General features: G+C 40.1%; 2 protein-coding genes across 2 annotated transcripts in view; one reads left to right on the top strand and one right to left on the bottom strand.

Annotated features, from left to right (window-relative positions):
• Window positions 1-1,511, bottom strand: part of arvcfb (ARVCF delta catenin family member b) — a 216,528-nt gene extending 215,017 nt beyond the window's left edge. Inside the window, exon 1 of the mRNA XM_062384664.1 lies at window positions 1,219-1,511. The gene's annotated coding sequence lies outside the window, so the exon portion shown is untranslated. The remainder of the gene's footprint in view (window positions 1-1,218) is intronic.
• Window positions 1,512-2,442: 931 nt separating this feature from the next.
• On the top strand, window positions 2,443-24,452 carry tango2 (transport and golgi organization 2 homolog (Drosophila)). Its single transcript, XM_062384639.1, has 9 exons — window positions 2,443-2,625; window positions 4,399-4,522; window positions 10,275-10,363; window positions 13,280-13,399; window positions 14,321-14,438; window positions 21,020-21,087; window positions 21,273-21,423; window positions 22,726-22,830; window positions 23,570-24,452. The coding sequence occupies exons 2-9, from the start codon at window positions 4,467-4,469 to the stop codon at window positions 23,688-23,690; spliced, it is 828 nt and encodes a 275-aa protein (XP_062240623.1). The 5' UTR covers window positions 2,443-2,625; window positions 4,399-4,466; the 3' UTR covers window positions 23,691-24,452.
• Window positions 24,453-26,776: the final 2,324 nt, after the last annotated feature.

Raw genomic sequence — 26,776 nt, 5'->3', positions numbered from 1 at the left:
GCTGACAGCTTATTTCGCTCAAAATGTTTTATAATAAAAAGGGCACAAGAGGACATGTTACTGGGTTCGGAAAAAACAATTGTTAAATATAAAAATGTTATTTATATATTGTCTTATTAATGTCAATGAAGTTGTTTACTGCACAGTTGGGTCAATGCCCAGTATGTGCCACTTCCCTCCTCTAAATACAGTTGCCACAGTGGATACATAAACTAAATTAAATGTAATGTAACAAGAAGCTTCTAAAAGCAAAAGTGTGCGAGTGAGGGATTTCATTCGCTTTGAATGGATCACGTTCAAATACATCTCCCAAGAAAATGCTAATTATTGTCACAAGCTCGCAATTAATTGCTTTAATTGCGTACAACCATGTCCAGAGACCTTTACAGAGCCAGCTGGGTGTGAGAACCTCATCTGAGGCCTCTTTAATGGCCTGAGCTCAGGTTGTTGTTTTGAAGCACTCAGTCATTCTGGCGGCTGCTCCTCACATGGGACGTGAAACACTGACACAGACCAATTAGACATGTGGGGTGGGCACCTTTTCACAGAGTGGAATTAGTGTTGAGCGTTTTTTCCAAGTTTTAAAGAACACGTCACAAAAGGAAATTCAACCAAGCTGTGCTATAATAATAACCCTTATAACCCAAACAATCAGTCTAGAATCACTGCCACACAGACGTCCCCATTCTCCAAATAAGGCCAGGGACACCGGAAGACTCTCCATGGCAACTCGCTCACAAACAGGCGGGGCAAAGACAATGGACGTGAGGTGATTGACAGATCGTTGCGGCTCGCTCGCCTCTGACCGTCCATTCGCGATGAGCGCCTCCAACCACACGCGTATATGTGCTGGTTTACACACGTAGCGTGGTGCTAAACGCTAAGTATCCCGCTTAATCTCTATGGCACATTTAAAACCACCGACGTGCTTTGAATCACAGGCTTCAGCAGCTCCTGATCAATATGCTTCACCTGCGCGCTCCGGTGCGAGCACAGAGCGCGCTTTATCCACCAGCTCCTCCACTGGCGTTGTTATTGTTATTATTATCATTCTCATTATTATGAGGCTACATTATTGTCCGTCTATTACATTGCTGTCACACCCTCCCCCCCCCCCTCCCTTCTCCACCTGAGTTGTGATGGCACAGGCTCAAACTTGGCGTAGATAATCACCGCATGGATTCCCTCTGTAGCGCAAAGCGCTGCCGTGATATTTACCTCAGGCTCTCCGGTTCATCCTTGTGCCCGCAGACGAGGACTCTCCCCCGGTGTGAGTGTGCGGCGGTGTAGGGGTAGTCCGGTACAACGTTACGGTGTGTGTGCGTAACTTGGCTGCCGCAGGGACACTGGGCTGTTCCACGAGCTCACACTGGATAGTTGTTCGGGCTCGCGCTCCCTCCGGTCCACAACACGCGCAAAAAAAAAAAAAAAAAAAAGTATCCCGAAGTGGTTTGAATAAAAAAAAGGAAAAAAAAGTTACCACGTGCACTGGGAGCTGCAGTGGTTGGTTAGTTAGTGGTGGTTACCAGTTAGAGTCTGCTGCTGTGTTAGGGGCAGAGCTGCCTTTATCTCTCTCATCCACCACCACAGAGCGGCTGGATGCTGGCCGTCACACACAAGTGTCTCCGCCCCATCATCAGCACCGGAACAAACCAGTACAGGATTATATTATGATTGTTTATCTGGACTATTAGTATATATAATCAAGTATTACTTTAGTTTTGTTCTGATATGGTTAATATGTAATGCTTGGATTGTAGAATAGGTATTATTTATAAATGCATGTTTAAATGCCATAAACCTAGGATATGATTTTTATTCACATGAATAAGTCACATTATTTTTATTTTATTTATTTTATTGTCTTCCATCCCTTTAGCTGTTTATTCTCAACATATATTGTTGTAGTAATTTGCCGGTAAGGTGCATTGTCAAGTCAGCTAAAACATAAAAGGAAACCTCTGGTTTTTCAAAGTAAAACTTTTCAAAAGAAACACGAGCACCAGCAGACTGTACAGTAATACAAAATAACTTAAATTCAATTCTCTGGGCAGATTTACTGAGAGAAAGTAGTTTGATCGTCAGTTGTTATTGAATCTGGTGCTTCAACCTCATGGCTGCAGTCATACTATTTTTAAAAGCCAAAGAGTAAGTTAATGCACACATTATCAGAAACTACCCTGACTTGGACACGGAGATAATCATGCAGCCTCAACCAACCAGCGAGTTGGTGAAATATACAATATCTTCTTAAAAACACATGTATTTATTGTCGCTTTTATTCTGAAAGCAAACCATCAGCCGGAAGTTAAAGTGTTCTCTATTAAACTCGTCGCACAATCCAACCAATCACAGTGGACTTCAGAGCCCTGTGGAAGGAGCACTCGGTTTAATCATTTGTAGTGCTGGGGTGGGCGGGATTAAGGACACCGCAGTGATTATCAGCCCCACACGCTCTGAAGAAACTTGACCAGAGATGCAAATCGAGATGACTCCCTGTTTGGACACTTCCTTTGTCAACAAGAGTGCAGAGAGACAGGAAGTTCAGTCAGTCAGAGAACAGCTGATCCAGCAGCTCATCTAACATCATCTACAGGTTATTGTGGCGGGCATAACTGCAGCTAGGTAAGAATCTTCACTTCTCTTTCCTCGTCTGTTCCTCACCTTTACAGGAATGACTGCAGCAATGCTAACGTGAGCTAGTTATTGAGCAGGTTACCAAGTTCTGCTGACACAAGTTGGCTGGTGGAGTTAGAACCAGGTGTCGGTGAACCTGTATTATTTCACCTCATGTCGGTCTGCAGGTCAACTCCCATCTCTCTCAGCCTCCTACATAACACACAGTGGTCATGCTCTTTAGCTAGTATCTAAGAATAGCTGGCTACAAACCTACTCAATTATGGAACTCAGTGTTATAACTGTTGCTGTGTTAATCTAAAAGCCTGCTCCCATCACATGGTTATTGTTCCCTGCCTTGCACATCGTCAAATGACATGGTGATCAGTGGCTGAGCGCCTGAGCTGCTGTTACTTCATCTCCACCTTTGTACTCCTCACCGTTGCAACAAAGATAAAGATAAAATGAAACCTTGGGATTCTATGTTTAACACCTGCCATTCTGAGCCTGCTCTCACACAACATAAATCCTGATTATTCATTTGATTGCCCTACAGCCAAGTACGCACTTTGTGTTTAGTCAAATTGTCAAGTATTTCCCCGCTTGATTGACTTTCTAGGAAGTGGTAGAGGGCTGATCTTTCCCACAATTTCGAAATGTTTTTAAACGCAGTGACGATCCCCGATCTGAATTGCAATCTTTCGTCCCAGTTTTGAAATTTTCTCTCGAGAATATCCAGACTCCAAGCAGCTTGAGAACTCAGCTGTTCCCACCATTTGAAACTCATTATTGCATCAAAGGTTCCATATCCTCAGCTGATAGAATGTGGCCGCCTCACGCACCTCTTCCCATCTGTTTTCGGCATTTATCATTGTTTGTCCAATTGGTCAGCTTGTGTCAACTGTTTCAGGACCTCATGAAATACAGACTGTGCTGTTGTAACATATTGCGTGAAACACTGCATTTTACTCCTGATGCTTCATTTTAAGGTGGTTGAACAGATTTGTTGTATAACCTTTGGAAGGGCTGTCCTTGGTCTTCAAAGTTTACAGTTTTGAGAAATATCTGTGCATACTGGAACCTCTACACTACCCACGTCAAGTCCTGTTAGCTTTTCGTCTCCTAGCCCACATTGTGTTTTTTCAAATAGCCTAGATGGCTGTGCTGATGGACCAAAAGTTGTATGCATCGACCTTGTAATGTGGATCTATGTAATTACTGTTGGATAGATAGAGTATACATCATACAATGTGACAATCTCTGTAGTTTGCTTTAACAGTGGATCATGGATGTCTTTAAGATTGATTACAATAAAAAATTGTCAGATCGCCCAATTGGAAACGCCTTAAGCTGCTGTTAGTGTGTCTCCTTCTATTTCTTGAAGAGTCCAATCAAGCTGTGGGTCGAGTTTGAACAAAAGACCAACTAAACACAGGCAGCAAATTAACCATTCAGCCAATCAAAAGCCAAGACTGACTGCAGTCTCAATTGGTCCCAGTCAAGCCACAAGATGCAAAACAAATTTGAACCAGCTGATTCGTATCAAATCAAGCATGTCAAAAAACCTTTTGTAACAATATCACATGAATGACCCCAACGGCTGTTTGACCTCAATCTGTATATAATACGATTTGAACGGACCCGACTCGGTCTCATGATAATGTTTAACATCTGATATCATTTCTATCACCACACCCCCATGCTGTCGTCTCCATACAACACCAGTGACCACAGGTTTTTACTCTTTTCTTTTTCTTTTTCTTATTCTGATCTCTTCGCCAGATGTGACTGAGACTTGGAGGCAGATGCGGACTGATTGAAAACCCTGTCGGCAATCTCCCGGTACATCGATGTGTATAATCTTCTTGAAGTTTGACCCGCGGCCTGCTTCCAAAAATGCCTACAGGTAGGACAATTAACCCTTTGATTATATGTTGAGAGTCATTGTGCTACAACACATGCAGTAGAATAAAGGGAATTCTAAAAGAAAGCACTTACAAGGAAAAATATGATAGATCATGCTCCAGAAAGACCAGGAAATGCACTAGAATGCGTCCCGAAAATCTAGCTTAAGTTCATTAACAGCCACCTTGAAGTACTGTAACTACAGCTGAGGTTCAAAGAACAGGCAAATGATGAAAACTTTGTGTTACAAAATTGAATTATCTTCAAAAGGTATATGTTAATCTTTAAAATGTATAAGTAGCCATTGTTCGTTCATTCTGCATACATTTTGTGAGATACATTTTTTTAAACATGCTCTATATGACAGGTTTTATTTATTTTCTGTTGACTCTGCTATAAAAGACAGTGCTGGGTTTGAATGTTTCACTCACATAGCTTCAATGAGGTGTTGGAACATGCAGCTGACGTTGGGCTACAGAAAGTTTAGAAACTTAAAAAATAAATAGAAAATAAACACGTGGGAAAACCGGTAAGGTGTCTAAATCCAGTCATTTCAAGCCTTGACATGACTGCTGTCATTCCTTGAAAATGCTGCAATGCTCCCTGTTTTATCTTATTCTAGGAATATGCAGTCTGCCACTGAGCTGATGTGCAAATGGGCACAAACCGCACGCAGCATGTAAACAGTTGAGTTAAAGGAAACATATTTTTGCAGTTTTTTTAGATATAGATGTTTTATATCTATCTAGTTTTGGACAGCGACATGACTGCTAATTGAATGGCATAACGACCAATGCAGAGCCCCGGCTGTCATATCTTCCACATAATAATACAGAAAACAAAGCTGAATAAATCATTCTACAACATCCACATGCTCCTCTTGCTGTAAAGGATGACATCTTTCAGTGGACCACACAGACAACCTCACTACGAGGAGTCAAAGTGGTTTGCAGAGTGGTGTAATATATAAATAAATCTCCCAATCTATCTACCTGGTCTAACTCCATCTCTGTCCTTCCCTCTGGGTGTCCGACCCTGCCCGAGGATATCACAGTGGAGATGTGTTTTGAGTGCTGACTCAGACCTGAACCTGGGGAAAGGTGAAACACGCTGTGTCCTAATGTGATTACGTCAGTGTTTTATATAAACCACTAGTTGCAGAATTAGGTTCCCTGTGCCATGTTGCTGTCTTAATCAAAAGAAATGTGTAGGAAACTTGGACAAAATTGGACTGAAGCGAGATTAAAGTTCAATTAAGTACAATTTTTACACTCCCACGGCACAAATTGACAAGAGTGTATCTTCAGGGGTGAAACGACTGCATGTTCAGCACAAATGAATCAGTGATTAACCACATGCTGAGGCTCAAACTCAAGTTTCCAGCCCTATTCAGAATGTCAGGGTGAGAGCTGTGCTGCAGTCAACCAGGCAGTACTGTAGTGTTATTATAGCCCTTAGTCAAATCAGCGTTATTTAGATATGCAATGTTCACTGCACCCAACAAGACAAAAGTGATGAACAAACATTAACCCAATTTTACAGAGCTTTTGCAACAGTGGGGATACACCTGTCTCTCCCATAGAAGTAAATCTGCTAGGTAAATTATGATGCATGTTGTAAGCAAGTTGACATTTTTTGCCCCACAATGGTTCATAAAGGAAGCTCAAGGACAGTGTTAAATGTTAAGATTTGTTCCTCCTTAGAACATGAATGTACCCAGCATAAATTATACTACAGAGAGCGATGGTCCACAACCTTTGTATATATATATATATATATATATATAAATATTTTTGAAACATTCATGTTCCCTGGAGGATAAACACAAATGACTTGTGACCTTTCCCGAGTCGAGCTCTGCCAGCAGCATATCAAGTTCTCACTCATTTGGTAAAGTACTGTATCCTGGCATCTAGTAATGGTTAAGCTTGAGGAAAAGTCACATGGTGACCTCGAAGTTTTTCCTCTGGGGGCAAAAACCATCTGGAGATATTTTCCTTTAATTGTATTTTCCAAAATTGCCGTTTCTAGGAACAGCTGGATGATCAAATGAAAATATTACATGACGTGAATGCGATCTGTTGACCAAAATAATTTGGAAATCAGGAATATTCTTGAAAAGATCAATCCAAAACCAACAGTTGTTGCTGTCACTTTTGTAGTTGATTGGGAAATAAAAGAGTTGAGTAATCATGCACAGCTTTGATACCTCTCTGCTGCTTACCACCCTTCTTACATTACGCAGCTGGCCGACTGTCACTGAGATCCGAGCTGCGTATGTGATTTCCCCCTCAGGATCCGTTTGCAGATGCTCTCGCTTGTGCGGCATCATTAGTGTTAGCTTTGTTTTCAGGGGCAGCAGTGTCCCTCAGTACCATGGGAACAGGCGGCCATTATCCTTCGACGCACAGAGGTCGACCCCTATTAGGTCAGTTTAGTTTATCGGTTTGGTCTTACACAGGATCCACACTCGCATCCTGAAAGATTAATAGGGGGACCATTGCCAAGCTCAGAGGAAATACTCAGCGATTGTTGAGGTCAATAAATTTTATTTGCCCTTTTGTCTACCCTGTGGAGTTTTCTGAAAGGGTCTTTTTAAGTGCCTCTCTGCACTGTTTAAATTCTCATAACCTTAAACTCTTCTTCCATATATGTGAATCAGTTAGTTCCATTGGTAAATTTATTATTCATCATTTCTGATATACCTTTATATGCTTGCCAACCATCAAGTACATAAGTCCATAATACTCTGCTGAATCATGAATTCATACAAATACAATTACTTTACATATACTTATCTTATTTAATATTCCCCACTTCTTCATCCTGAAATCTGTTGCTTCATTTGAATTTATTTGACTATGTTATATGTTATACATATATTCATATTATTTTATTTAATATTCCCCACTCCTTCACCCTGTAAACTGCTGCTTCATTTAACTTTGTTACATAGTATGTTATTTTTTTTCATTTTGTAAAGTCGCCTACTGCGTAGATGGTTGCCTGCCATGTCATAAGAATTTCACTGCTCCGATGACGCTGTCATTGATGCATGTGACAATAAACTTTGATTTGATTTGCTCACATGATGCAACAGTGAGAGATCATCTCTTCCTTGAAGAAAAGTCAATAGTTGTTTGATCTGTTTTACAACAGCTGAACAGGAGACGAGCAGGATGAACCTTTAATAAGCATACAGTGTGTGTGCTGTTGTGTTAATAATAGGCTATAGGATGTTGACAGAGGGTGTAAAGCCACCTATTGGTGTTATGTATTGTTGGTTCACAACTGACTAGCAGAAAGGCGTTGTAGTAGGTAAAGCTCACAATGTAATTTGAAGCCATTATTGGCCTGGAGCATATACAGTAGCCACTGACATCCTGAGTAAGAACACAGCTCACACTCTGGTGACTGTGTCAGACTTGAGTCAAATTCAAGGTGATTTATTATAAATCAGATCACACTCATGTGTATGCTGTTTACTGTGGTGTGTAGCATACTGTGTTTTTTTTTGTGTTGTATCCTTGCTTTGGTTATAAAAACAAAAGATTTAGAGCTTTATATAACACCTGCGGGGGTAAGGCTGCGAGGCTTTCGAATGAGAGGAAAATTTGGTGATTTACATAAATCTGTCACAGATTTCTGCTAACAATTTCATATGGTTTTAATCTTCTATATCAAAGTCGTTTTTTTTCACAGAGTAGCTTTAAGGTTGGACAAACTATCTTTTCCCACACTGTCATTCAGTTTTGATGTTAACTACACAGAAGCTAAAGGATGTTTACTCTTTGTGAAATTTTCGAGACGATTTCTTATGGTTGCACCATTCAATCTGAGTTTAAGCATGAAAGGGGGAGAGACAACAGGGGAGAGATTTGGTAAATGGTTAGTTAGGAACTGAATCTGCAGCCGCATCAAGAGAACACAAGCTTCTTTACCTGAGTCACCCACTAAACCTGTTAAACCTGTCAGTCAGTGGGGTTTATCAGAAAATAATATTTAAAGTAATTTAAATGTGAGAATTTATAAGATAGGATTTTGGGGGTTTTGTTTTTGATTATGAGATCAGACCATTAAGTTGGTCCAAGCTGAATATTTTAGTTAATATCCTGACATCAGAACTGATGCTGTGTTTAGTTACAGTATCATGTGATGAACCTTGTGCAAATAAAGAACACAATGTAAAGGCATTCATTGGTCTTAAAACAAAAAAAGTGGTCATAGTATATCTAAACATTGATTTAAAAAAAAACAACTTCTGAATCAAGCTGTTGTATTACACTGACACAGTCAGTTCACCAAAGTTACCTGGATCAAGTTCTTTTTTTATTTCACTTTTTCTTTTTGATCCTCTTTCCTTTGGTCATCATCAAAAGTGCGCCCTGCTCCTTCATCTTTCCCTTTCATATCCTCTGCATCCAGCTCAGCCAATTTGTGATGTAAAAGCAGAGGTGGGAAGTAATAAAGTACAGTTACTTTGGTACTTTACTTAAGTAGATTTTTCAGATATCTTTCATCTACCTGAGCTATATTTATTTGTGATGACTTTTTACTTCTTACATTTTAACACAGGTATCTGTACTTTCTACTCCTTGAAATTTCAAAACAGGCTGGTTACTCTTGTTTTAATGTATTTGAGGGTTTTTATTCTTGATTCGTGGAGCGCTACCTACCAAATAACAAGAGAGATTTTTCAACATAAATGGACACAGAGAGAAGATGATTTCTTGCTATATATCCATTTGTGTATATCATGCAAAACATCACAACACAATGCAAAGGACATATCAAGATAAAACAGACAGGAGACAAAGACTCAACCATGTGGAAGAGGCACAGCACATATGTCTGAGACAAGGAGTAACAACATGTAAGAAAGTGAACAATCTGATAACATCCACAACGTCCCCAACAAATCAAGGCAACAAAACTTTCCCCCTTTCCATTGGCATTATTTCAATACCAAATACTACCTTCCATGTAGCCTTCACATTTCCTCCTGGACAATTATTTATATGTCCATTTTATATTTATATATTTAGTATATAGTTTTTTGTTTGATTTGAATTAAGAGTGATTTAAGTTAAATCATTTTTTTTAACTATTTTAATGTGACAAGAGTCTCGGTTTGCTTTGCACAGATACAGTTAGTAAGGCACTTTGACAGTATCTGTACTTGTGTCAAAAGAGGGGGAATTCTGTTGCCACCTCTGTGTAAAAGTACTTTTCTTAAGGCTCCTCAATACATCTCAGGGCTTTTATCAAGCTGGGAAACCTACAGTCCAACATCAACATCTGTCTAATGATCACCTGTGTAAATCGTTACCGGTAAGACAATGGCCTACTCTCAGGCGAAATCTTCTAGAAAGGATGAGTAATTACACTCAAGTGCTTAATGACAATAGAGAATACAACAGCTTAAATGATTGCTGATGATTAGAAAGGTTTGCATGGATAAAGCACATATACAACAGATGTTACAGGAAGAATAATGTTCTCATGACCCCTGAATAGTCTTTGAAGAGAGAGAGAGAGATTTGATACAAATATATGATATATTGTCAGCTAGAAAGGAAGATATAAAGGATGGAATGTATGTGTTTGTGATGAATGAGTCGCTGGTGATATATCTCCTGTTCGAACCACTGTTGACCCTCTGTAATAACTATTATTCAAGAGCAGATGAACACGACCCGCAGAAGGAACAGTAATAAAAACAGCTTCTCTGACCTCTTTTTCCATCTCCACAGGCTGATTTTGGCTGCAAACAGAGATGAGTTCTACAACAGGCCATCCAAAGCTGCAGACTACTGGGGAACCAGCAGTGACATCCTCAGTGGTAAGTCAGTACATTTGATTCCATCTCGCTATAGCGAAGTGCACTGAATGAATAATAAGTTAGATCTGTTACTTGTGCTTGTGCAGGATTCATGAGGAGAGATAATATGCTCCTATTCAGGTCCATCATTTTATTTATTATTAAATTAAATTACACAACTAATGACATGCTCTAATGTTCAAAATGGCATCACATTCCTCTGACTACATTGCTGCATCCCCTCTTTAAAGCCTCTCTCTCTCTGAAACTCTCACGCTGCTTTCAGACTTGCACTGAAATCAGGACATTTTCCTGAAATTTTCCAGTTGCTGTTCATGAGAATGCAAATTTTTGACTCAGTTGCTCCAGATATTTTCAGAACTTTTCCTGCCAGCTCCCTTGTAAAATGTTCGACTTAGCCCTTGTGAGAATAGCAGAGCATTTCTGGAAAATCCACAGCGAGAGATTAGTTGTATCAATGATGTTTCAAACCACCAACAGACAGAAAAAACTAATATCTCAGTATGAAAAAGAGGATCCATGAAAATAGGTGCTGGCGAAGATCTTGGAAAAGACAATGAGATTCGAGAGCTATTAGCCATAAAAGCTTAGGCCGGTGCTGATGTACTGTAACCAAAAGCATATGATTTCAGCAGCTGATTTTATACACTAGGCTATGCCCGGCCTCCTGCATGCTCTACCCATTCTTCCGGATGTTTCCCTTTTGTTGTGAACGTTTCCATTCCCTTTTGAATGTCTGATCTGAAGACATTCAAAACTTTCTGAAAGCTAAACTCTGGAAAATGTCTGGACACAATTTTTTTTCTGAAAACATCTGTAGAGTTCGCTTGTGTCCGCTGAAGCACCCTCCCGAAAATGCGCAGCCTGCCCTGTTTAGCCAACTGTCCCACTGTGTTATTAGTCAACTGCTTCCAGTGCATGAAGAAATGTCGGCCTCCACTCTTGCTTTACCATGCTTTGTTAAGGCCTGTGCCAGACTGGCCACTAGGGGTGCATTACGCAAATGAGGGGCATGTCACGTAAAATCGGTCTCAACTGACAACATCGACTACTGATGAGGCATTTCGGGGGCATAAGTAGCAGCATTCTCTGGAGAGTAGAGGAGCTCCCTTTATCCCAGATGTTGGGCTTTTAACTTTGCAGATCTTTTACATACACAGAAAAATCTATATCACACATTTGAAGAAAGAAAAAGTGAAAAAGCACCTTATGTCTCCTTTAAGCAGTTCCGTCTCACTATAGTTGGAAAGGCTCTATTGCAAGGGAGACCTGACCAAAACAGTTGTAATTTGCGTATAAAACACTACAAAACCAAGAAGTGGATAAGCGGTTTAATTGATTTCGATGGATTTGTGGTAAATGTAGACATTATCATAAGCTCAATGAAACGTTTTGGCTCAGTGATAATTTGAAAAAGCTGCAGCTGTGGCGTTCGAATACAGCTTTATTAAAGGCTGAACACCTTTCAATAATCAAGGAAGGATCTGTGTCCTGCATCTCAGAATCCAAAACACCTCCTGCTGTGTCACAGGACATGTCCACCCTTAGTAAACTATATTTAATTGATTGATGTCCAATACACATTATAGCCAAGCAGGGGAAATCAATCATCCCTTTTTCGTGCTGAAGGAGGAAGCGTAGAGATAGCCTCGTTGTTCATCAGCCTCCTCTCCCCTCTATAACAGAGGGGTCAGGACTCCACTAGTGGGCCCTGAATTGATGGCTGCTTTTATGCGATGTGACAGGAATAAATGGCTCTGCCTTATATGGGGGGCGGGTTGGTGGGTGTTGGAGGTGGGTGGTGGAGGTGGGCAGAGGAGATATAGCATGACGAGGGGGGAAGTAAGCTATAGCTCCCAGTGGGATCAGGCTAGTCTTCTATCTAGCCCCCAGGGGAATACGATCGTTTGGCCCCCTTGGTCACTGTCAGTGTAAGTGGACCCGTCTCTATTGATCAGCAGGAAGTGCAGCAGACGAGCAGGGCTATTCTTTTTCTGTGTCAAATGAGGAAGAGGGAAGTGGGAAGAAAACAACGGATTTACAGATGGATTGATTTTTTATTTCATTACTGCCAAAGCTCTACATGGTCCTACTTCAGTCAAAGGATATATTAAATAATGTATACCTGACATTTTTGCCCTAATGCTTTAATGTAAGTGACGGTCCCAGGAAGATGACATCATCTGTTAACCGTTTTATTTTATCAAATGTATCTTAATGTAGGATAGTTCAAGTTGTTAGTTTAAGAAAGGATGCTTTGCTTTAAAGCTTGCAGACTTAGGGTTCGTCTGATTGGGGCCTTGGCAATGAAATAGCAAATGGACATAAAAAAAACTTTATGAGATTGAGGTCAATGTTGGGTTAATACTTAACGAGTTTGTTATAACGTTTCTTGTAAAGAGTTATGCAATAAGGTACTAAATTCTAAAGAAATAGGAAATCTCTATTTAAAATAATTTACCATTATGGTTTCATTACTGGAAACATTCTTTTTGACTGATTTACTTGTATACTTGCCCATTCCACCTTAATGTTTTTTTCTAAATACAAGCAATTAATTCTACTAAATGATTAAAAGTCGACAAATCCAACACAATATTCTCTATAATTATCACCAAACCTGTTCTTTTTTTAAGAAACATAATTGAAAATTACCCACTGTAATTCTATAGGGGAACTTACCTGGGTTGATCATGATGTAGGTTTATTAAATCTCTGGGACCAATCCCCCAAAACATGAATAATGACTTTTCTGAATGGAATGTGACTGGGTGTTGCATTTTGTGGGACCGGTTTGTAGTATGGAGGAGACATGTATTCATCCACCACAGTGACATTAGGATCTTTTTATTTGATATATTGTTTTCACCTTTTTTCTTCAAAATACTAATGTATTGCTACATCTGTGTAACACAGGCCTGGACCTGGAGTGTGGTAAGGAGGGAGGATCATGGCTGGGGATCAACAAGAAGGGCAAGCTGGCTGTAATCACAAACTACATGGAAGGACATCCCAACCCTGATGCAAAGGGACGAGGTGAGCCCGCCTAGAACGTCCAGTGTTAACTCACACAGCTCAAGTTTCCTCCTTACACTCACACCAGTTACTTGATAATTAAACTGTTCCTTATGTATTACGTATACTCATGGAATTTGAGTAAGATGGCACTGTACATTTGGTTGTGATCCTTCATTTATCATCTAAGAGCCATTTGGTGGTGGGGTACATTTCAGATTTGAACTAATGCAGCACTTGTAACAGATGGTACCTTTTTTGGTACTTCCTTTTCTCTGTCATGACTAAAATGACATTATTTTGAATCACAAATATTGCAGTGCGTATTGTTTGTGTTGAGAGTGACAAGAGCTTTAAGCTCTCCATTGACTCACTGACTCACTGTGAGTTGAACAAGCTGCAGGGTCGACATAGCCATGTTAATCTTTCTCTCTTTTTTTAGCTGTAAAAATGTCAGACCACATGACTTCAAAGCCCTTTGATCTCAACTTGCCATCAACTTTGTAATTTATTTTTATAACTATGGAGAAATAACTTTTTTATCTATTTTATTATTTTTTATCAAATAAAATATTACTTTTTTACAAATGTTTGGGCTCAAACTCATACTTAGCCCACGACCAAACTCATTTATATTGTACCCTGTATAAAAGCAATATACAAAGGTCTGGGGGCCCCTCACCACTACATGTACCTTCACCATCATCACTTCATCTTACACTCTGATTGGCTGTAGTTGTTGCCAAGTCATTATTATTAGATATTTAGCCGACTAGACATCTCATCGGAGACTGTGACAGGTTTGGCACCTGACCCTAACTTTTAAGGATCCCATGAAATTATTTTTCTGAAAGTTAAATACATCGATCATGTATTAATTTGCGCAAGTTTATTGAGTGCATGAATTAAGAACAATGTCTTTACACTGCGGTTTTTCTGCAGGGTTTCTAGTGTCCAACTACCTTATGGAAAAGGATGGGGACAGTTACTCCTACCTGAAGAAGGTGTCATCAGAAAGCCAACTGTACAATGGCTTCAACCTCATCACAGCAGAGTTCAAGTAAGTGTCCTTTAAAGCGGGAAAAACTTGTAATACAGCCTCTAAAGGCTGCCGGACATTAAGAGGAGTTCTTTGTTTGACTGGGTGGGTGTGACGAGGTGACTTCTTATTGTGGACACACCAGAGACAGTGGCACATTCCTGCACACGGTAGGTTTTTAACTCAAAGATTGTTCAAGTTGTTGAGAATAAGGTTCTCTGTTCAGCTGGGTTCTGGCCCACTTTTACCTTGAGGCAGCATCGTCATCTTGTGAAAAGCTGTGAGCTGTGAAAGAGCCAACATTAAAGTTCTGAAGAAACACCTGCACATATTTCAGAGTTTCAGACAAAGAAAAACTAGACATCATTAAAAAAGAAATGCTTTTTTTTTCCTTCTCTGCTTCACTGGCCTGAAATAACTGAATTTGGCGCCCGAGTAAAGATAGAAAAATCTAAGTGGGATCAGTGCACTCTGAGATAGGCCCCTCTATCATCGAAGCAGATCTCAGTTTTCTCAGCAAGAGTTTGGCTGTTCAGCTCTAACACAAATCACCACCAAACTGTATCCCTGTTGGGGGAGAAAAAAATCATCTCATCCTCTTAACATGGCCTCAAGCAGGATCCGTCTCAAAGGGGATTTACTTATGCTTGTATATACCTTCTCCCACAGGGTGAGCATCTCTATTAGTTCTACACAGGTATAAGGTTCAATTGGTGGATTATTTTTAATAACAGGGTTAAGTGTTTCCACAGGGTCTTAAAAGGTAAATACTATGATTAAGTTGAAAGCTGCAGCCAATCTTTCTGTTTCGGTTTTTGGAGAATTTGGCCTCAGTTGTGCAGAAACCAGACAAAGGCACAAATAAAAACAAAAGACATAGGTGGTGCTGACTGGGCTGCCTACAACAATAAGCGCTGAAAACTGGTATACAACTAGTAAGGTGCAGCAGGGTGAGCCTAAAACCAAAGGACATATTATATTGTCCGACTGGGCTGCTTGGTGAGCTGGCTGAGCACAAAGAACTGCATGTAGAGAGATGCAGAGAACAGGAGATCACACCCAGCCAGGATCACCGAGGAGCAGCACTCAATCTGAGGCAGAGCAGAAACATACATTCTGGCAAAGCATATATGATAAAACTAACTCCCAAAGGTCAATGTTTCCAAATTGTTGTTTAATGTTAACCCAGTAAAGATGGTCTTCAATATGGAATTGATAAATACATACTAAATGTCCCTGCAAAAAAGTCCACACCAGTTAATGTTGCGAGTAGAAGCAATGCTCTTGCATTGCAGTATAGAGCTAGTTTGTCACTAAGATTATAAGTGTGAGGAGAAATGTTCTGATCAAGCCATTAAGACACTTGTACAGACAAGACAAATACCTCTTTTACTAAAAAATGTGCAGGTACAGTGTATATGCAGAGTTTTTAAATGCAGGTAAACCCGATTTAAAAAAGATGTTGACTCCTTTCCTTATTGCGAGTTTTCCTCTCTGTTTAATCCTCCCGTTCGTCATGTGACTGATAAGACTGAAGAAGACAACTGAGAGCTCTCTAACCTCGCTGTCTTGTCTCAATCACTCAATCAAATTTTATTTGTATTGCCCATACTCACAAATCACAATCTGTCTCTTGCCTAGTTCTGGTTTAACATTGTAATTATGGGATTACACTGAATAATTTTGCCCACGTAGGCGATGATGACCTCCTGTCATCATCGCCTACGTGGGCTGCGTCTACCGATACTTGACATTGAATGGTTGGTAGATGCACCATGGCTCAGTTTGATCTGGTCTGGACTAGGAACACCACTTTCAGACTAAGTTTTGGTCCTTGGGTCTAGACCAGGGTCGGAACGCCTTTCACACCCGTTAATTTGGCGTAAACTAAACTGATGTAGTCAGGAGAAATGTCAGAAGGTCCGGAACAAACAAAGGTGATTATGAAAGCTAATATTAAAATGTTTTCCTTGGCCTTCAAGTTTATTTTAGAAATCAGAAACCAACTCTTAAATCCAGTTCTCTTTCTTTCAATTTTGATTAAAGAAAGCACCACCCTCCAAACTGTTTACATGTGCAGTACTACGCCTACCAGTCCTCCATGCACATTGTTTTATCATGCAGAGAAACCATACAATCTATGGGAGACACCCAAAGCTGGACCGGCCTCCGGTGCCAGTTCCATTTACTAAACTATAATAGGACAGTTGCTGTTTGATAGAGTTTACGAAGTTTGTAATATCTGCACAAAATAAGAGGAAGTCTCAGCTTCAGTACAAGCGTTAGTTCCATTTCAGCTTATGAAATGTCTGTGAGTTCTCTCTTCACATAGGATCACACTTACCAGAAGAGAGATTGCTTAGTCATTTTCAATCAGAAACCATTAGAATATGAAAATGTCCATATAGAGGCCAGAGATATAGTTGTGCCTGCACTCAGATTCCTCTTTAATGAATAAGGTGCCGCTTAACGGCCATGAGATACCAGCCAAGTTGAAGACGGTCTGTGTTTATGCTGCGGTGGTGAAGTGTCGGAGCCACTTCAACTACTAGAGAGGACACAGTAACAGAAAGCAAAGCTACGTCTTCACTGCCATCATCACCAGCCTATTAATTTCCACTGTAGTGTGCCCAGCAGGTTAGAGGAAATGAGACGTCTAGTTCCTTTCCAGATCAATAACTACATGCAGTGGATATAAAGGATGATTTCTCATTCATCTGTAACCAGAGAAGATGATTCATGATGTGGTGGTGGTGCTGTCATTTTTGTAGCAAACCGTGTCTCCACTCAGTTCTTAAGAGTTTGGTCACCCTCATTTGAAATGGCTTGAAGTGTATATTTAATACACAACTTGGGAGACATTAAATATTTACATGATTTATGTATGACTTGTTTTTAATTGTGATACCCTTCAAACTAAAGTCGCCTTGATAAATAATCAATAACCTTGTTGAAATGTGTTTTACAAGTGGATGGATGGTTTGGTCAGTGGCAGCCATGCATTCTAAAAACATCCCACAGAGCCATCCTCAGTGGAGCTAATAACATATATAGTTAAAATTTCATCTCACATATTCTCTGCTTGATGCTCTCAAGATTCCATATCCAACATGTCTTTCTCTATAGTGTCGGGTTTTGATTCCACTTTATGTCACTCCTGCTTTTAAGTCAGTGGCCAGAGATGATCCATTTTAATGAATATCTCCTCTGATGTTTGTCTACAAAGAAATGCGTCCTTTAATGCATTTTCAGTCAAGCAGAGAGGGCCTTTTTTTCTTTTTAAACAACTCTGGCTGGAAAAATAAAGCACTGGTGCAATCTCACGGTCTACAACTGTGTGGTGTATTCTTGGCAGAAATTTGTTTGAGCTGAAAAAGAAAAACAGTGGTGCAGCAGATGCACACGTTCCAGGGTTTCAGGGATGGATGAGCTCTTAATATAAAAAAAAAGAACTCTGAGTATTTGTATTCCAGGCACTTGTAAGATTACCAATGGAGAAACATTCACTTCCTACAGAATAAAACATAATTTCTACTGAATAGAATTGTCAGATGCTCACATTTATTAGCTCAAATGTAGCCTTCATTGTAATTGAGGGAATCCAGGTGCTATAAAATCCCCCCCCAAATTCCCCACAAAAATCAATAGTGTTGATTTTGGGTTTTCTACTTGTTAGCATTGGGTCATACTTTTTAATCAGAGAGGAGATCTGAATTCCACTACACTTATCTAACCGTTTACTTCTGTCTCATCTTATAAAGGCTCTTTTTTTCTAGGTCAAATGAGATACGATTTCATTATTAATTACTAGAAGAACATTATGGTCCTATGTTTTATTTTTCAAGTCAGAAGTCACCTTGAGGCCAAATACAGTATCTGATGTTGAAATGTCAGCATAATTTATAAAGATTATATCAAGTTCATTGTTATGAATCCGTGCCGACGACAGCTTTGGCCGGAGGGACGTCTATCCCTCCCATTTCTTGCAAATCCGATATCTCAGAAAAACCTTTTTCTTCAAATTTGGTGCAAGTGTTAATTTGGATTCAAGGGGGACATGATTCGAATTTGGAGGTAAAAGGTCAAGGATCAAGATCACTCTCACCTAATAAAACACGATTTTGGCCATCACACAAAAATACAGAGATGAAATGAAGTGATTACATTTGATATCCAGAGGGTCTGCAGTAGACCGACTCACAGAGCATATCCATGTAGCCATATGCAGTATTATTGAGAGAAATCATTAGAAATGGACGAGGCTTGGTTTTCCATTCCATTCCATTCCTGTAATGCCTGTATGTGGGTGTACATGCACAGACGTGTGTGATTGGATAGGAGTTTTCACTTTACCATTACAGAGGAGCCCCCCCATCAATATGCCCATCTACACTCTGAGCTGATGATCTTGAATGCTCTTCCAGCCATCTCCAGGCAACTACACCACAGCTGGCGAGGGGGAAACTGCTCGGCCGCCTCAGCATAGAGGACTCTTCATTAGAATGTCTCCCAGGCAGCATACTGATTACATTTCTGACTGAGATCTGAAAAAGCCATTTTTCTACTCTTCCCTCCTCGTTCTCTCTCTGCCCACTGGCCTCGACCTCCTGCTGTTCCCTCATCTCAGCTCACATCAACACACCGCGCACCTGATGGGACTTCCGATAGTGTTGCCAGTTTAAATAGGAAGAAATAGAGCTATCTCTCCCGAAGTCCTCCACCTGCTAGCACCGTGGTCAATCGGAAGCACATTCCAGGAAAAGTGTGCTTACATAGATAGACACCAAGTCTTTCTGATCTAGTGTTTGAGGCACAGTATCAATATAGTGTTTCAGTCAATGTGTTTGCCCCCAGCAGAACTAACAATGAGTAGAAACCTTTACAGACGCCTCCATTTCCTTTTAAATTACAGTGCCATCTGGTTCCCACTGAGCAACGGCTGTGTACACGCAAGTATGAGGGGAGACTGTTATCACCCGAGTCAACACTGGCCAGTTCTGTGTTCATAGGCACCGTAAGAACACAGAAAAGGCAGCTTTTTATTCTGACTGTTCAGCTCACAACAACATTAAGTTTTTTTATTTGTTTTTGTCAGAGAGACTGAACTCCAGCTCTGAGGATTCTCTCGCAGCTGCTTGGAGAAACTTTGTCCTGCCTTTTAGAAAACACCCTCTCTCAAGAACTTTACACAAGACAGATGAGCTCTTGTGCAAACAGTTAAGAGTGAAACAGAGGCAACTGGTGTCAGGAGAGCGAGTTAATCTATTATAACGTGTGGCCAGGTTATGAAAGGAAGCGTGCATGTGTGGTCATATTGTCCCTCAGTCCTCAGTCAGAGATAACAATGTCCCCATTAAGATAATGTACCGACAAATCAGATGGGATCAGGTGATGCTAAACTCAAGCTTTCAAACTCAATCACAAGCAAAGTTACATATTTCTTGTGCATCAAAATTCAAACCAAATGTACAGAATACATTTAAAACTCACTAGCCTAATAGTAGATGAAATTCATATTTTTCATCACAGAGACTGCAACTCACTTAATTAATGATAATTTTTTCCCAATATTATCTTATTGACCAAACAGTTGTTCGGCCTTTAAAAAAAAACTGAAAATAGAAAGTCCCCATGAAGAAGCAATACAGCTTTATGTTTGAGAAATAGAGCTGGGCAATTTAACCAAAAATATATCAAGAAAGAAAATTCAAGTCAATTTGGAGGTCGGAGACTTTGGAAGTAATCATGATAAATTTCACAATTATATTTATTTCAAGTTTAAAGACCGATTTTTACTCCTGAGTGAAGGTTATGGTTTTCTCTTCTTGATGAGGAGAAAAGGAAAATTACTTGATAAACACATAACATCTTTACAAATCTGAGGTGGATGGTTTATGTGTTATATCTTCTCAATGTGGTTATACAATGTATGAGAGATATCTCAATGTATATCGAACATTTTTAATATTGCCACTGCGGAAATGTTATCACGATAATTATTGATATTGTTTCCACTCCACATCACATACAAAATCTTTGTTAATGGGTTGTATAGCAAACATTTTCCATTTGTGTTGATATTTTATCAACCACAGCTTCACCCCAGTTGCCTGATTTGTATTTTGGCTTTTAACAATATTCCCTCTACTACTCGAAGGATCTGGTATTCACTCTCCTGTAGCAGATCTGCCATCTATTTCAGACTAATTTTTCAGACTAAATACATTTCCTCGAAGTGAGGAGTGATCTCGCTCCTAAACTAGATGGTTGTGGTGGGAGTGAAAGGTGTTTTCTCAATGCTAATTTGTAAGTTTTAACGTTAGCCTGTTGATCCTTTGGATAAGACTGAAATGCTGCTTTCCAGGACTGCACAGGAAAGCATTCATTGAAGAATATCATATGGTGCACTATTGATATTCTCTCACACCCTGAGAACTCATTTCACACCATTCCCTCCTAAGTGCTCCTTAGAACAGCTTGCTGTATTTGGCGCTTCTTAGACACATTATGATTCTTACCACCGCTTTCATAATTGGATATGAACAGGTTTAATCGTCACTAAATGCGATCTCTAATTGTCTGTCTTCCTGTGTCCCGTGTAGAGCCAAACAAGACACTGTGTGTTACTATGGAAACAGAGGCAGCCCTGAACCCATCCATCTAAAAGCAGGTCTGTTTTTAATATGGTTGCTGTAGAAACTGTTCCTTTCACATTTAACTCTCCTCTCTCGGCCAATGGCCCGTTCCTGTTGTTCAGACATTTCAATGCTGATATTTCTTTCCGATGGATGATGTGCCACAAGGTCACAGAGCGCACTGGACATTTTTCTGTATCTTTCATGTGCTCCTCGGCAGGAATCTACGGCATGAGTAATTCACTGCTGGAAACTCCGTGGAGGAAAATGCTGCAAGGCAAGCGCCACTTCACCAGCGTTGTCAACGACCAATCCCTGTCCTGTGATGGGCTGGTGCAAGAGCTGCTCAATGTCCTCAATAATGAGGAACTGTGAGTGATGAACACCCACCCGCCCATTCCCTTGCTATAGAGTCACACCCAATATCATCTTCATATGTATCTGTTTGGTAAATAATTTTAGGTTAACAATTTTTTAGGGGCTTAATAATGTCACACTGAAGGTGTTTACATATATTTTTACCAGTAATATGTCATTTTAAGGGAATACTTTTTGGAACGAGAGGGATTTACTATCATACTAATGTTTAGTTACTTCTGCCAACTTAATTAGCTTAGCTCAGCTTAAAGCAACACAGTGTAACTTTTACTGAGCAACAGCGCCCTCTGCAGCCACTCATGGTGATTCATTCTGTTGGGATCCTTGTCTGGGCGAATAAGTGTTTTTCATGTGGCTGTGTGGCTCTGACTGTGTACTCCCTCTCACTGAGCTGAAACACAACTGACCCATGATTCCAGGCTTCCTAAACCTGAAGAGCTGCTGCTGTAAAAGCTGCTGCTGTTTTCATGTCTCTCTTATTTAACTAAACTTTGGCACTACTCTTGGTCTTGGCTCTGATTCTGGTAACCACGACCATCAGTCAGCTTCACACCACTCAGAAGATTGTACCCACTCGCAAGAACAGACGTTCAGGGTGAGGTGTGGGAATGAAAGCATCAACTATTCCCTAATCCAAGTCGGTGTAACTCAAACTAATTTTGAAGCTGCTATTTTAAGTTTAAAAGTTGTAAACTGTTGTTTACACAAAGTAGAGAAACAAGGGGAAAAACCTAGGCTTGCTCCATCTGAAAGACACACAAATTCACCTTCTAACACCTTAAGTTCATCTACATGTCTCTTGTATTTGTTCAATCTGAACAATAAGTTGTGGTTTGATGGGTTATTAGGTACTGGACTATTTTTGGCCATGCTTAACTTTATATAAATACAGGCTGATCACTAATATCTGAATGGCATTATGTTTCCCTGTCGCTAAACTATCTCCCTGCTAGAGGTTTCTTCCAGTTAATGAGGGAGTTTTTTCTCTCCAGTTGTCAATTGCTTGCTCATTTTGGGAACTGTGGGGTTTCTCTGTCATTTTTAAGGTCTTGACCTTCTAATTAAAGTGCCTTGAGGTAAATTTCGATTTGGTTATAGAAATAAAATGTAGCTTAATGAAAAGGTGAGCAGAAAGGCATGCCAGGTGTAAAGAGATGAACGCTGTCCACTTGACGAAAGTTGGCGCCGGACCCCACGAGTGTAATATATTGTGAAGTGATTGCTGACAGTAGAGCAGAGAATGATAACATGTGACTCTAAAGGATCCTAAAGAGGTGTGTTGTGTTGTTTTCCAGGAACACACCCGATCCTGCTCAGGAGAGCCAGGGTGAGGGCTACAGTAAGCCCATGCTCCAAGCTTTGTCAGCGGTGTTTGTTCGCTCATCTGGTTATGGCACAAGGTCAGTGTCTTCCACCCACTCTACCAGTACCACCCCCCACCACTGACAGCACTGTGTTAGGCTGCGGGATCATAGACGGAAGAGAAGGAAAGTGTTAGTACATAAAAACCTCCAGTGTAATCAATCCTCCACAGCAAGGAAATGAAAGGGGATTGTCTGGACTGTGATGCCACACTGGATTAGAAGCTACAGAGACTGTCCTGTAGCCAAAAGGTCAGCTGGTCAGTCTTTGCCAGAGCTGTCAAAGTTTCATTTTCACCGTCTGCTGCCTCCACCTCGGTCTTGATAACATTGTTTAGCTGAGTACCTCAAGTTTGAAAATGTGACTTTTAATGATCATATTTGTCCTCAGCATTACTTACGATGTTACTTACGACGATCTTACTTACTTACACAACAAGAATGCAAAAGCTATGAGACGGAAGTACAACCACAATGGAACTGAGCTACAAGGATTTTGACAATAAAACTTGCAGAGCTGCTTACCAAAGACAAGTCCAACGTCGTTTTTCGATTCAGTCGCCATCCCTCGCTCACTTCCACAGTGGTTGTGTTTCCATTGTGTGGCTGTTGTAGTTAATTCAGCGCTGCATTTCTATTGTGGCTTTTGCATTTGTGTTAGGCATCTCGGGCCACCGTAGTTACTCCTGCCATCTGCATGTCTAGGTAGATTTATTTTCAGTCATTCGTTTTATATTTTTATGCGTTTGCTTGTTTTTATGTGTCCCTGCCCATTCAGGACTAATACAATAATCCTGATTGACGCTGAAGGGAACGTGACCTTCACAGAACGCACCATGCTCAATTGCGACACAAGCAAATGGAGCACCAACTCTTTCCAATTCAAGCTGGAGGGATGAAGACATGATGGAGGAGACCCACTGTGTGCCTTTTTTCATTACCCTTACTTTCCTCACCCTCCTTCCCCATCACCTCTAACTGTAAAACACAGTTAAAATCAGTTAAAAAGACCTTTAAAAACCCATTATCTGTGAACATGAACTCTCATTTGCCCTTTTTCTTTCAGGTGGCAGCAATATCCACCTCATTAACGATATGTTAATGAGGTTAATGAGGTGGAATGTTTTTCTTGTTCATAATTTATGTTAAAATGCATCTTCTGATACATATGTATGAATATGCAAAGTTGCCAAAGAACATTTATAATTTAGAAAATACATCTCAAAACAGGAGGGTGGGCCGGGGTTGCTTGAAAAATTTTGTTGACAAGATTCTATGAATGCAATCTAATTTATTATTGATAGTGTCAGATTTTTAACTTTAAATCCATGACATGGGTGAACACACTTAAAACATAATCTTCAGACTGCAACTTGTAGTTTCATCTATTAGCCAGAACAGTTTAAAGATATATGCATATCAATAGCGCATATTATTTTGTACACTCTTCCATAGGGTTGTCGTTTCATTAGAGAATGTTTATTCGGGTTTAAAATCACAGTAAGTTCCATCGATGAGTCACAACTACTTCTTTCTGCCCTAACCCTGCACAACTATCGTCTCAGTACTGATACAGCAGGGAGTTCATTGTAAAATGCAAATAGTTTAAAGGTAAAGTGAAACATTTTACAGCTGTTTGACAATAAAAGACTACCCTTAAACTCTCATGTCTTGTTGTATAATAATTGTTCAGAATGTGAGTAACCTTCATTTGTAATAACTTCACATGTTCATGCACCTCATTTCATGTTCATTTACTTAACAGCTGGCTAGAAATGTTAAACTTCTGCTTCCTGTTTCTTTCCATCTTTCCTTTGCGTACATAATAGTCTACATTTCCTCCATATAGTGCATGAAGGTGTTTTTTCAGTGAGGAAGCACTTCATCAGTGGTCGTCTGGGTTAAGGTCGCTCTTCGGATACCTCTGAATGTTAAACAACCCACAGTTAATGAGTCATCTGTCACATTTTGAAGCGCATAAGCCACATTATGAAGCCTCCTAAGTTAACATAAGAAGGTGTAGACTTCATCAGACTTTTGTTCTCTTCAAAAGTAACTCAGTCTTTTCCACCTATTCTATGATTCTTTTTTTAATTTGTTTAATCGGTTCTTCGTCCTATTAATAGTCTAAATTTGTGCTGAGAAAATGTCTGGATCCCTCATTAAGAAAAATACAAAATTGTAAATATAGTTACCCAAAAAAAAAGTTATCCCCAACTTCTTGTATCAAAAAGAAACAAATGGCCGAAAAACAAATCTCCAATACACTTGTTCTATTAGGCTACATCCATGTACTATAAGGGAGAAATGAAGTAAAGCTACGGTGTGATATTTCAGACTAAAGACTATTAGTGACCCCAACTGGTAAATTGAGATATTGTGGTTCACCTGATGCTGAAGTGATCTGCTGCTCCAACACCTCAAGACTACGCCAGTGAATCTGATCAATGGCAGGTAGCCAGACTCTTTACCTTAACGGCAGGTTAACAAACACTGATGGTAAGAACAAAAGATAACCGTGAAACAGGCCATGTTCATGAACACCCTCTAACTGCACTGCTAGATTTTTAGCTTCAGGGACAATTGGTAGTCCTGGAAATCCGGCTTCAGGAAAAAGCAGCAAGATGTGCAAAGGCTGTCACTCAAGCAAGACACGGAGAAAAGGAACATCAGCTGGAAAGATCTGTGGCGAATGGAAGCCAGCAGGAAAAGCCTCTGTTTAGAGCAACCTATTGACAGTACCCTGGGAGGATCCTGTTGATGAAGCGAATGAGAGGAAAAGTCTGCAGTGTTCAGACATGGCATTTGAGGACGAACAACGTGGCTGAAAAGCAATAGTTTGCCCTGTGGAGTTTGGCTGCTGGGGTTTCATTGCAGCATTCACCACCAGGTTGCTCAACGATCTAGGGGATTCATGGACAAGCCCTGCACCAGACCATAAGGCTGCTAGGGACAAGCACCCAGGTCTGATAACCTGTGGTGGGCGTGCCTTATTGTATTAGTCCTGAATGGGCAGGGACACATAAAAACAAGGCCGAAACACCTGACGACACAAGGCACACTACTGAAGAAATGAACCTAATATCCGCCGGTGGTCACTAACATCTGTTAACATGAACTGGTGGTAGGCATTAATTAGAGCAGTCTATGGATAGAACGTACAAGGGATATCCTCCATCTTGTCCTATGTTCTAAAATTGGACAGGGTTTATTTAAAAAGGGCATAGAGGTAATGCTATCTGATTTACTGAGCGGGACACATGGCTTTCAAAGTGTTGGTGTACAAGCCAGTGGCCAGTCAGATTTCCCATTAGCCCCAGCGTATCCTCAGGTTCAGCCTGTATCGCTGATCAAAAGGCCAAAACACTTGATGAAGCTAAGGTGCACAACTGAAGTTATGACACTAACGTCTGCTGGTGGCCACTAACACCTGCTAACTAAAGTGAACTTCAAACGTTCACTATCTTCACCCATATTCTAAAGCAAGTCACATAAAAGATCACACATATACTCTAAATTAAAGATGTCAACACATAACATGAACAACAGTTTTTAAATACTTACACACTTATTTCACTCAATTTATGATGTTTTATTCAAGCACCTTTGAGAGACAAGGCCGACTAGGGAAATTTGTTGAAGCATGTGATAAGATTTTTAACATTTCACATGTAGTGTCTAACAAACTACAAAGTAAAAGTTTGTAGATTTTATAGACATCACACACACACAATTATTGTTATTTTAAGTAGTGATATTTTTTTTTTGTTTATAATATTGTTAAGACTTAAAAATGTAATAATTTTTAGTTAATTCAAAATATTTCTGAATTATTTTATGTTACCTTAATTTCTAGAATAATAAATTTGGCGCTTAACATGCTGCTCGTCTAATAAAACGTCAAACGCTTGATTGGTTGAATCGGTAGAGCCATACCGATAGCTGCCGCCGAGAGGCTCTGTGATTGGCCTGCTGACCCATCTGT

The sequence above is a fragment of the Platichthys flesus genome, chromosome 3, assembly GCF_949316205.1.
Source record: "Platichthys flesus chromosome 3, fPlaFle2.1, whole genome shotgun sequence".
Lineage (NCBI taxonomy): Eukaryota > Metazoa > Chordata > Actinopteri > Pleuronectiformes > Pleuronectidae > Platichthys > Platichthys flesus.
Note: the sequence above shows the minus strand (reverse complement) of the source record. Positions and strands in the feature narration are given on the sequence as shown.

What these genes read in the sequence shown, in the direction of transcription:
- tango2 (XM_062384639.1), top strand. Translation starts at nt 4,467, where the DNA reads ATGTGTATAATCTTCTTGAAGTTTGACCCGCGGCCTGCTTCCAAAAAT. An exon ending in CAGCAGTGACATCCTCAGTG is followed by an intron (nt 10,364 to 13,279) that starts GTAAGTCAGTAC and finishes TGTGTAACACAG; the next exon opens with GCCTGGACCTGGAGTGTGGT. An exon ending in GTCCTCAATAATGAGGAACT is followed by an intron (nt 21,424 to 22,725) that starts GTGAGTGATGAA and finishes GTTGTTTTCCAG; the next exon opens with GAACACACCCGATCCTGCTC.